The 13,142-nt window shown below is 27.5% G+C and overlaps 1 protein-coding gene and 1 long non-coding RNA gene across 2 annotated transcripts; both read left to right on the forward strand.

Annotated features, from left to right (window-relative positions):
- Positions 1-3,808: 3,808 nt before the first annotated feature.
- Positions 3,809-5,509, forward strand: LOC107469185 (putative ETHYLENE INSENSITIVE 3-like 4 protein). Its single transcript, XM_016088568.3, has 2 exons — positions 3,809-4,133; positions 4,368-5,509. Exons 1-2 carry the CDS (start codon positions 3,809-3,811, stop codon positions 5,507-5,509), a joined length of 1,467 nt encoding a protein of 488 aa, XP_015944054.1.
- Positions 5,510-12,176: 6,667 nt separating this feature from the next.
- On the forward strand, positions 12,177-12,589 carry LOC107469192 (uncharacterized). The gene is made up of 3 exons (XR_001588096.3): positions 12,177-12,245; positions 12,321-12,395; positions 12,469-12,589. It is a non-coding gene; the product is annotated as an uncharacterized LOC107469192 (long non-coding RNA).
- The last annotated feature ends 553 nt before the right edge of the window (positions 12,590-13,142 follow it).

Genomic DNA, 13,142 nt, shown 5'->3' on the forward strand with positions numbered 1-13,142 from the left:
CTAAAAAATCTATCTTTTAAAAGATATATAAATTTAAAATGAAATGATTAACTAATTGTTAAAATTTAAAAATCATCATTTAATTTATTGATATCTAAAACATTATTATCAAGATTTTATTGTTAAAAAAATTAATCTAAGATATAGTACTCCAATATAATATAAGAGCTCGTATTTAGACTTTTTAAAGTTAAAACTAACAAGTCTATATTTATGCTTTTGTTGTTCTCGTTATATTTTTAAAAATATAATTGAGTTGCTATTTAGCATTTACTCGGTGAGGATTTTATTTTATTTTTATCTCCTTTCTTTTTTTTTTTGAGAAGAATTAGGTAATTATATTTTGTACTCAATTGTTTATTGATGATGGTTTAAATTATTTTTTTAAAATTTTTTTATTCTGCTTTGATTCTTCAATATTTATTGTTTTGATTCTGATGTATTTATTTGTATTTTTAAGTAAATGTTTATTTTGTAAGATTTAATTAATATGTGTACTAAGAATATAAATTAAGATTATTAGTAATAAAATTTTTTAAATAATTTACTTAATAANTTTATATTTTTTATAAAAATATTTTTAATTTATACCTTTATCATTCACTCTAAAGACAAATATTAGTTAATCCTAATTTTTATGGTTAATGCAATTGGGTGACACACCAAAATTGAAATTGAGTTGATTGATAAAAAAATGTTAAAGAAACGACATACAAGCAATTTAGAATTTTTATGTATTTTTCTTTGGAATAAATATAATTTTAACCATGAAATATGTTTTGTTAAAATAAAATTATTTTGATGAATATAATATTAATTTTTTATGATTAATTTTATAGGTGTTCAAATTTTTTATAACAACAAATAACTATTTATTTTAATTAGTATGGGCCTGATTTCATCATTCAATTTCTCTTTTATATTGACGTACCATGAAAGTAACTCATCTCTCTAAAAAATGGGCATAATTTTCTCTTCTATACACACTGCAATTCAACCTTGTCCTTTCGTGAAATTATTAGTCACGTATATATTAATATTATATTTATTGAACTATATTATATATGGTACGAGTCTGGGTGTATCTATCCATTCGTACGACTCATCAAAATTAATCTGACCACGTTCTTCGTTACATCATGCAAAATTTATTAATATAACAATGCGCGTATGAGTCACGAATAACAAATTGGCTCTCATCATTTTCATTTGTCACATGAACTTAATTATTTTTTATTCAACAAAGTTACAAAAAAAATGCTATTTGATTGATGTTTAAATATGCATTAGAAAGACAAAATTTAATAATATTTACTTGTTTCTGTTTTTGTGAAAGATTTTAATAAGTAAAAATTTTTTTGTAATTATTATTATTATTATTATTATTATTATTATTATTATTAATGCTTTATTTTAATAGTCATGACTGAATAAATATTAATTATGTGTTATTTTATTTAAAAATAGTTATTAACAGATTTATTTAACATGTATTTTGAAGGTATATGTTTGGTTATTCATTCTTATTAAAAAATCTAAAGATTTTACTTTAAAAAATTACATAATAAATATATTAAAAATTAAATTTTATAATTTTTTATAAAAAAATTAAATTGATAATCTTAATTTGTGCTCTTCAATATATATTAGTTAATTTCTAATTTTATTAATTTTAACATGGATTTCATAATAATTTTTGGATAGTCATAATTTAATTACATTGATTAAATAATTGAGTCAATTTAGTTTCATTTACAAAATTTAATGATGTTATATGTATAAAAAAAATTAGTCATCGTATACAAAATACATATTTAGTGATTCATAACTTTTTTATTATGCTATTATAAAATAATTTTATTATTTGATTATTTTATTATGATAAATTTAATTATTTTTGTGATTAATTATTTAATTTAAAAATATATAAAATAATATACATAAATATATACAAATATACGTATATAACTGATTTTTACTATATATGTAAAATTTTTGAATTACCTTAGAGCATAACACAAGGTTTACACAATATTTATAAATACTAAGTTGGTCTTATTTTTAAGAGTTAAATGTTTTTGTCAATTAAATTCAAACTCAATAAAAATTACTTACAAAACGTGAATTACGTACTTGTTTATCTTTTGTATTTTTTTTGTCATTGTCATTCTTTATTATGTTGTTGTTGTATTTTTTTTTATTTCTCTCCCTTTTTTTCTCGTGGTTATTGTTACCTAAATTTTTTTTATTTTATTAATTTAAAATTGATAGTAATTAATTATAGTAGGAGTACATAAGAAGTACATAAGATTAACTATAAAATATATATTTTTACTATAATTAATTTACCATTAATATTAAACTAATAAAATTAAAAAAAATCTAAGTAGCAGTTATTGCAACATTTTTGTTATGTTTAATTGTTCTTTTTTTCTTTATTCTTATCTTTATTCATGTTAATCAGGTGAAACAAGAATAATTAGAAGAAGGTGAAACAATAAGGAGCAGAAGAGGGAGAATTTTAATTTGTGCATAATTTAATAGAAAAATAGTATCGAAACTTTTTAACCGTGACACATATTCTTATTAAGAGGATAGAAAAAGATAAATAATGAGAATGCGAAACAACAAGGAGAAAATGAAAAAGGAAAAGAAGAAGGAGAAGAAGAAGAAGATGATGATGATGAAGAAGAAGAAGAGGAAGAGGAGGGAGAGTTTTGAATTGTGTAGAATTTATGAAAAAAATATTATTAAGATTTTTTTTATTGTAACACAGATTTTCTTAATTGACATAGAAATTTTTTAATTTTGACACAAATTCTTTAACCGTGATATCATTTCCAATTAAATAAAGTGGTATTGATGTCTTTTTTAGTTTTGAAATACATTTAAATGTATTTTGTTGGTTAAATGAGTTAAATTTTTGAATTTATGGTTCTTTATTTAAAGATGTATTGTGTCTTTTATTGAAAAGAAAAGTATAAGTGTTGTTTTCAATTAAATAATGTGTTTTTATTATTATTGAATTAATTGTATGGTATTGAACTAATATATATGAGATTTATTCATTCTCATGTCATTGGTAATAATTTGATATATTTTTAAATTTAAAATATATTTAAATATATTTTACTGGTTAAGTAAGTTAAAATTATAAATTTGTGGTCTTTTAAAGATTATTTTTTGTGTCATTCATGATTAAAAAATGTATTTTATTATTGTTAAATTAATTTTGTAATATTTAACTAAAAAGAAGATAATGATGATAATGATGGTGGTAAAAATCAAACAAAAAAAAAAGAGAAGGTAGTAATAATGATAATGGACGACTATGATAGTGGAAAAAAAAAAGACGGCAATAGCCTACAAATGATGTATTTTTTTTTTTCAAATATTAGTGACGGCAAGAATTATGATTCTAATATCCCTTACAAATTGTGCATGCAAACAGAACCGCCTTATCTTTTTCATTATCTCACTCAAACAACTTTTAATTCTCAGGTTAATTGTACATTTACCAGTCTTTCCAAAAAATATAAATACTGTACAATTTTCACTTTAGTAATGCCTACTTTATCTCCATCACTCTTGTGACTTATTTACTTAAATACAATTTCACTAGGCTAAGATTATTTTGCTGATGTTAGATCCTTCTAACACCGCCATTCTACAACCTTCGTAGATATCTATATATACATGCATATAGCTTTCACGAGTTGTAACAACATAATATCAATTACTCTTATCTACTCTTCTATATATATATTTTTTACACTTCACTTGACTTCTTTTATAAAAAAAAATCATCATGGTGCTAATCCAAGAAGAAATAGATCCGGCTTATGTTCAATTGTCTGATACAGAAAACGAGGAAATTGATACTACTGCGACAGCAGAAGATGAAACTATAAATTATGAAGATCTAAAGAAGCGCATATGGAAAGACCGTATCCTTCTCCAGAAGATGAAGGAGAAACTTAACATGGACGAATCTGAAAACAAAGAAGCCAAACAAGAAGCGTCCAGGAAAAAAAAGATGTCTAGAGCACAAGACTCTATCCTCAAATACATGGTCAAGATCATGGAGGTTTGCAAAGCTCGTGGATTTGTCTATGGCATCATCCCCGAAAAAGGTATAGAATTACACCCTTTCTTTCGAAACAAGCGTTTCTTTTTCATTTAATTTTTTTAATTAAAACTTAATTATGCATAATTAAAAAGTTTAATTTGAGAGGAAGAATAATAATTATGTGAAATTATTTTCACGTAAAATTAATAATAATAAAATAATAATTTAATTAAATATATTAAATTATTACATCTTGGTTTTAACTTTGATATTAAAATATTTTAATTATAATTTATAGGTAAACCAGTTACTGGCAGCTCGGATAGTTTGCGAGAATGGTGGAAAGAAGATATTAGATTTGACCAAACTGCTCCTACAGCAATTGCAAAGTATTTACCGTTACTTGAAAAAGGAGAGTTAGATAAGTCGTCAAGCATACACCTTCTCCAAAATCTTCAAGACACAACACTAGGATCTCTTCTTTCATCACTGATGCAACACTGTGTGCCGCCACAAAGGAGGTACCCTTTGGATAAAGGCGTGGCCCCGCCGTGGTGGCCTAATGGGTCAGAGGCATGGTGGGGTGAACAGGGCTTTTTGGCTCAAAAACACGGACCACCACCGTACAAGAAACCCCATGATTTGAAGAAGGCATGGAAGGTTTCGGTTTTGGCTTCAGTTATAAAGCACATGTCTCCTGACTTAGAGAAATTGAGAAGGCTTGTGACTCAATCAAGGACCTTGCAAGATAGGATGACTGCCAAAGACAGTGCTACTTGGTCCAAAGTTGTGAACAAAGAAGAAGCTTTGGTGAGACTTACAAACAAGTGTCTTAAGATTTCCCCTTCGTCCAACGACGAGGAGAACAATAAGGAAGACAATGAAGGAGAAATCGAAGTCTTTGAGTCATCCCCAATAAGCTCTATTAATAATTCTCTTCATCATGTTCTGTTTGGTGGTGGCGGTGGCAGTAGCAGCAACGGAGGCAGTGAAAAAAGAAAGTATGATTTTGATAGTAATAATAATGGTAACAACAACAATAATGGTAACAAGAATTCAAGGATGGACCACGAGTCAATGTGCGGTTTTCGCGGTGCTACTCTCAATCATCAGGAAAGTAACATCAGCAATGAGAATTCAAAGGCTTTTCATGATTATCTGTCGAGCGAGGAGAGGATGACAAGTGTTGGAAATTGGATGAATATGGAGGTAGCTAAGGCCAATGACAACAATAACGATAATAATAAATTTGGTGACACTGATTTTGGTGATATTGATATTATGAATGGGATGGAAGAGATTGCAGGTGAAGCTTTTGGTGAAGACAATTTAGGATTGTGGCTGAATGACATTGAAGGTTGTGAGTTGCTTGCGGCATTGGAGATGGTTAAAGCAAATAGCGTGATAGATTCCACTCATCCGAATAATAACACACCGTAAACAAAGCTTGATCATATTTCTCCACATGACAACCATCTTCTTGACGAAGAAGCAACTATTTCATCACCTTGGAACTATACTACTACTTCGTTTAAGAGCAACAACATTATATAATTACTTTTATATGCTTAAGAATACTGCAGTTTCTATATATTATTAATTACCTGATGTGAGTTATTTATAGTTATAGCATCCAAAAAATAGTCCTGTTACATGTAATATTAGTATTTTTAAATAAAATATTATTTTATTATGGATATGATTTGTATGCATGTGTTGATCATTAATTATATGTGCTTTGAAATACTTCAAAGTTAGTAGATGATTAAAGTAAACAATTTTCTAAGAGAAATGTTAGGCTTAGAATGTTTTAGAAAAGTACAGGTAAACAATGAAAATATTAAACAATGTGAATAATTTAAAATGTAGTGTATTTTTATTTTATTGGTGGTTGTTCATGTTATTCAAAAAAGTCATTGGTTACCTAGTATAACCCAAATTTTTTTTAACACATTTAGCCATATTTTATTTTTGGGTTATGCTAGGTAACCAACGACTTTCTTGAATAACATGAACAACAATCAATCAAATAAAAACACACTACACTTCTAAATTATCTATCTAAATCTTAATATTAGAATAACTATCTGCACACCTAGTAAAATAAACATTCGATATATCCATTGTTCACATTGTTTAGTATTTTCATTGTTTATCTATACTTTTCCTTTATTTTTTATTGTTAAGAATTAGAATTTAGTATTTAGAGTTTAAAATTTTGTTAATCATGTAACATAAAAACATGTTTACTTCAAAAATATTTTAGTTATGTTATTTTTAATATCTTTGTTTTTTTTTCTCTATCTATTAAATGTTTATATACTTTTTGTTTTTCTTAATATCACATAAGTTCTATTTATTTTCATATATTATACATGTTTATTTATTTTAGCATAGATGTTTACTTATTCATATAAAATATAAAATATAAAATAACAATGTGGATGTGTTTACTTTTTCATATAAAATACTTTAGTAACAATGTGATACAATAGGTAAAAGAAAATTATACAGTAAGAATAGGAGAGCATTTGAAAAAAAAAATTTAACCTCCAAAATAGGAGAGCATTCTTTGATTAGTCTATCAAGCATAATTATTAGAATCGACCTAATACTTGACCTAATTAAAATATTAAATTATTGAGTTACTAATTTAATGGTTGACTAATTGAATTGGTGACCCAATTATAATTAAGTAATTATATAAAACTATATTTTATTATTTTTTAATTTTTTTATATTAAATTAATTATTATTAGATTTCAATAATTTATTAATTAATTTATATCTATTACATGCTTCAAGTATTTATTCAAAAAAATTATATAATCATAGAAAAAAAGGTTATAATTAATAAAAGATATTTGACCTTTTTAAATTTGTAAATATTTAATAAAATTTAATATTTATTTTAATAATGATGTATAATTAAAAAATTCTAACCTTGTAAAAAAATGAATAAAAAAAATAAAAATTAAATTAAATTTAACGAATATAAAATAATTTAATTAAAAAGGATATATAATATATACAATAATTAACATATAAGTTCATAAGATGTAGCCTTGCCTAGTGATAAAGTTACCTGAGCTAAGTCTCTTTAGCCTCACATCCCAGATTTAAACCAAGTTACAGTCAGTTTTTGAATTTATTTCATAGCTCCTTGAAGTATTATGTCAACCAAAAGTGTTTATAATGCTTGAAGTGGAAAAGGAGATTACATGCGCGTGGTGTGCTGATTCAAGCATGTACGTGTCGAGTGGGTTTTTCTTTTTATGTTTGTGGTGGCTACTTAGATAATAATACCTTCACGTAAAAATGAAAAATGTTAGAAGTGATGAAAATTTATTATTTTTTGTAATTTAACTATATTAATTCAATTTTTTTATTTAATAATTTAATAATATATTTTACTTATATTTTTAATCATTGATAATTAAATAATAAATTCTAATAATTTTCAAGTATAAAAGTTACATGCAAGACGATAGTTGCCGAGCACGGCATGCCTATAAGAAGTAACTATATCATTTTGGGACTAACTACTACTTGGTTTAAGAGCAACCAAATTTAATAATTAATTTTACATGTTTCTAAGAATGTTGCAGTAGTTTCCATGCTTTATTAATTAATTATTAGTCTGCTCGGATCACATTATCATACACAATTTGCTCACATATGAATATGATTCTAATTAAATTAGTTAATTACTTTATGTGGGTTATCTATAGTAATAACATTTTTTTTAAGTCACTCAAGTAAAAATGTTTAAGGTGTTTTTTTAAATATTTTTAAATAATTAAAATTTAATACATATAATTAATTAAACTTATATTATTTTTATCAAAATTAAATCAGACAAATTAATTTAATCAAAAATTAATAAATTATATTTTAAAACAGTCTAAATTAATATTTTTTATAAAAAATAACTATAATCTATCTATTTTAAAAATAACATTAAATAATTACTAAAAAATATCTTTAAAAAAAGACATTTTAAACATATTTATCTAAGTAACTTGCTTAAATAATAAGACAAATATACAAATCTCAACAATGCCTTCCTGCCTCTGTTTTTGTTTTAATTGCATCAGTATTGTATGTAGTGATTAAGAAGGAAAATGTTATTTCAATAATAATAAAAATACGATTTGGACACATCTCTTCATCATTTAAACATTCTCCTCGTTAATTATATCCTTTGAAAAACTTAGAAGTTAATATAAATGAATAAACATTTTTGCTAATATAACAATACTAAATACACTGTATTTATATAATATTTTTGTATAATTTAGTTTGAGATAATGTTTAAAATAGTTCTTAAATTTCAAATGCAAATTAAAATAGTCTCACATTTCATAAAAGATCATATAAGTCTCTCAAATTAGATATTGCAAATTTTTATTCGTCCCTAACTCAAACTTTTATTAATACACTAAGTGCTAATATGTCATTTTAACAGTAAAGTGAAGTGAACACTACTATGTGAGTAAGAATAAAATAATATTTTAAATTAGTTAATTGAATTTAAGTTAATCTCTCTTTCAATATTAAATCATAAACCCTAGAATTACATTACTATCTTCATCTTCTCTTCTTCGGTGATTTTGTTTAAAATTTAGAGTTTAGTATTTAAAATTTATTGCAAAGGTGAAACTCGTATTACTTAATAATTGAAGGGTCTTTAATTGTAATTCTCATGGCAATCTGCAAGCAAGCATTTCATTGCAGCTGGTTCATTCATGCCTTTCTCTTTACATATGAAGCATCGAAGTATTTATTGATAGTGGTACTTACTTTGAAATTATAAAATATGTTTAAAAAATTTTTTATTAAAAAAATATGATTTGAAAAGATTTCTAATGAAAAAGTATTATTTGATTTGATCTGATTCGATATCATATATATTTAAAAGATAAAAAATCATATATATTTAAAAGATTAAAGATTTGTTTATTTGAAACTATATGTTTTGAATTGGTTTGGGAGACTTATATTAAAAAATCGTAGTTAATGGCAGTTATGATGTTAACTTAGATACATCTAACTCAGAGTTCAGCTAGTAGTGATGTTGCTAACCTAACGTGTAGGCCACAGTTAGACTTGTTATGCTGTTAGGACATACAAAAAAGAAAGAACTATTTTTAGAGGTAGAATCACCCAAGTGTTGATTTTTAATTTGATTTTTGTATGAGAAATTTTTTATTGATTCACTTATTCATATAAATTATTATCTTCTAACTAAAATTATTTTATAATAATGTTTACATGATCTTATATAAATTGTAGATGTATTGTTTAGTTATTGGACTGTAAAATTTATTTTGTTTTTTAAAAATATTTTTTAAAAATAAATATTTAATTATATAAATATTTTTATTAAATAATAATAATATGCAATAAATATTTATTCTTTATTAAATTTTTATACATCATCTGTTCTATATGTTATAGATAATATCTATCCATATTTATTTTATTTTTGTTTATTAAAAATATATAATTATTTATTTTAGATACTGTAATTTATTAAAGATATTTGTAACCTTACTTATTTTATATTTGAATTTATTAAAGTTGCTAGAGGAATATTTCTCTGTCAATTATAACTTCGGGCCTGCTACACATACAAGTCTACAAGCATACAAGTTGGCCCAGCCCAAAGAGAACTCATGCGCATGAAGATAGATAACATGGCGCGTCAAAATCACGCGCTCAACACTCGAACGGTTACGTATGGCAGACTCTTCCACTTCTTCCACTTCTTCCATTTCTCAAGGCGCTTTGAAAACAAGGAAACCCTCCCATTTTTGAGCGAAAATCAAAGTTCAAAATATAGAAATCGTTGTTCGAAAACTCCATCAAAACACCATCAAACTCTCCGTGAAGAATCTGAAGAAAAAACAAAGCAACAATACTCAACGTAAGTCCATTAAGATTCTTGTATATTTTACTTTTCTTCTACGTCGTTCTTCTAGGGATTACTATTATTCTTGCTTCTTTGTTACACTGTTCTAAGTTCTACGTCATTCTTCTAAGTTCTACGTCGTTCTACGTTGTTGTTCTAAGTTCTCCTGCTATTTTTGTTGATTTTTGGGGGTTTATTCCGTAGATTCGGGAGTGTAAACTGCTTAACCTTGTAATGTGGCTTGATATTGAAGCATGGTTGAGTGATATCTGACTGATATCTATATGGATGTATCTGAATAATATCTATGGGTGTATCTCACTGTAATCAATCGGTGTATCTTGTTGATATCTTTGGGTGTATCTAACTCATATATATGGGTGTATCTTACTGTTATCAATGGGTGTATCTTATTGTTATTAATGGGTGTATCTGAGTCATATATATATGGGTGTATATTACTGATATCTTTGGGTGTATTTTTAGTTTCAGAGAAAATGGCAGCAAGAAACCAAACTAAAGACCTTAAATGTGCCACACATCTCCTGAATGATAAGTTCAGAAACATGACTGAGGAGAAGAAGGCGATTGTGAGGGATCTTGGATTTGGTGGGTTGATGCACATCCCACCACTGAGGGTGGATCACCAACTCTTAAGGGAGCTGGCAAACAACTTCAAACTTGGGGAGAACAAACTGAGGACAGGATATGGTTCTTTCCATATAACAAAAAAAAAAATAGGTGATGCGCTTGGCATCAATGCAACAGGTAATTAGCCCAAAATTATAGGTGTATATTAAGTTGTTGCTTGGGTGTATATTAAGTTGATGCTTGGGTGTATTTGAACCGACTTGGATGCTTTGTTGTCTTCCTTTTTGTAGGAAATCTATTTCCTGAGAAAGTTGAGTATAAGAAACTTTCTGATGATGACAAAATAATTTATAGAAGATTCCAGGGTAAGACCCTCAAAAGTCTTACCGATGAAATGATAGAAATCGGCGTTGGCAACGAAGAGGAACGCCTGATGTTCAAGAGGATATTCATCCTCTACATACAGATGGCGTTCCTTTTGCCAACGACGATAAACAAAATATCGCCCGTGCACCTGTCCCCAATTTTTAAGATGGACGGCATATCGGAGAGAAACTGGGGGGCATGTTTTGACCTTCATGATCAAGGGTATCACAGACTACAAGGAGAAGAAGAAGAAGGCAATTAATGGCTGCCTCTTCGCCCTGATGATAATCTACTTTCATCTTTCAAAAAACAAAGGCAAGAACAAGGCTGAAAGACCACCAAAGCCCTGGATTGCCAACTGGACTAAGGAACAGTTGGTGGAAAGAATGACCGCAGAAAGAGAGGAAATTTTGGTAAGTAAACATAATAAGTTAGGTGTATTTTATTTACTCGAATGCTGCTAACTAAAATATCTCATGTTTCAGGGGATTGTGAAGATGGCAGAGACAAGAGAAAAAATGAAAAAAAAAAGAAAAAAAAAAGAAAAGAAACAAGAAATAAAAAAACAAAAAAAGGAAGGCGAGCCCAACATCGTCTTCGCAGACAGAAACTACTGACAGTGACACTTCTACCTCTGAGTCTGAGGCTCAAGAAGACTCAGAGGATTCGGGAAGAAAACACCCCGGGAAGATTCGGGAAGAAAACACCCTGGTAAAAAGGGGAAAAAGTAAGTACCATACTTGGGTGTAATTTCTTTTTCGGTTTGGGTGTATTTTGTTTGTCCACGTTGGGTGTATGTAGCTTATTAAGCAGGGTGTGTTTCGTTTGCTGCGTTGGGTGTATATTGTATATTTAGTTGGGTGTATCTCGTGAATTCCTTTGGGTGTATTTTTAGTATGTTCTAAATGACAATTGTTTGCCTTCCAGAATGGACTCAAGAAAAAGAAAGCAGAGGCAAGAGGAGTCAGATTCTGATTCAGAATCTGAATCTGAACCAAGTGATGAGTAATTTCCTGAAATTAATACTCCTTTCTTTTGGCTTCATTATAAAGATTTCGTGTATTAACTGAAGTGTCTATTATTAACTTATAGGAGCGAAGAATCATCACCTACGGAGAAGGAGAAGAAAAAGAAAAAAACAAAAACAACTCCAAAAAAGTAAGCAATTCTTTGGATAAAATTCTGTGATAAAATTAATTTTTTATTTCTGATTGGTACTGTTTTTTTTCCACCCAGAACACAACAAAAAAAGAAAAAAGTTGTTGTGGAGGATTCACCTCCTGAAGAAGATCAATACTTTGACGGGTATAGTACCTCGTAAGCTATACTACGGTCTATCATCATAATTATTTTTGTTAACGTCTTATTTTATGAATGTAGTGAGAGATATGAAATATCAAGTGACGAACTCGATGAATGGCTAAGGGAAAACGTTGATAAATCTGCTGCAGAGGGGTATGTCTTGCTGGGCTGTGTATTTGAGATTTTGGTGTCTTTTGTTTGCTAATAATTGTATCTTGTTTCGCAGGGAGAACCAAGCTGACCTGCGATCGACAGAAGGTCGCTATGTGTCCTCTGAAACGTAAGAAGCTTTATTATTTAATAAAATCTTGTTATCATGATTTGGATGTATTCTGTGAAACAATTTGGGTGTATTTTGTGGATCAAGTTGGGTGTATGTTGTTTACTAAGTTGGATGTATATTTCGTTTGAATAACATGAAATCTGTTTAGACTACTGGCTGTGAACTTGGGAAGTGATGATCTTTCCTCTCAAGGACGCACAGAACAGAGTAGTGTAAACAGCCGTCACAGAGCATGTAATTTATCTTTCAAATAACCGTTACTTTTGTTCTTCTAATACCTTCTACTTCTAATTCTGTATATATTTTTTTTAGAAAAAAAGCCCTTTATTATTTTATTCAAGAAAAAAAAGACAGCAAAAAAAAGCAAAAACTGCAAGTATGTAAGTTCTCAAAAAACAAAGCCCGTCTTCTTTTTGAATTGTTCGGGTGTATTTTTTGACCTTCTTTGGGTGTATTTTAGGTTGACTCCGACTGATTCAAATATGATGGTTGTTAGGGAACAAACACCGTCGGAAGCGCTTGCAATGTGAGTTTTCCAAGAATATTTCAACCTTATTATTTTCAACCTTATAACCTTATTATTTTCAAATACGTTGTTAACCTTTCATTTTTATTCT

Source organism: Arachis duranensis, chromosome 10, assembly GCF_000817695.3.
Source record: "Arachis duranensis cultivar V14167 chromosome 10, aradu.V14167.gnm2.J7QH, whole genome shotgun sequence".
In the NCBI taxonomy this organism is placed as follows: Eukaryota; Viridiplantae; Streptophyta; class Magnoliopsida; order Fabales; family Fabaceae; genus Arachis; species Arachis duranensis.

What these genes read in the sequence shown, in the direction of transcription:
- LOC107469185 (XM_016088568.3), top strand. Translation starts at nt 3,809, where the DNA reads ATGGTGCTAATCCAAGAAGAAATAGATCCGGCTTATGTTCAATTGTCT. An exon ending in TGGCATCATCCCCGAAAAAG is followed by an intron (nt 4,134 to 4,367) that starts GTATAGAATTAC and finishes TATAATTTATAG; the next exon opens with GTAAACCAGTTACTGGCAGC.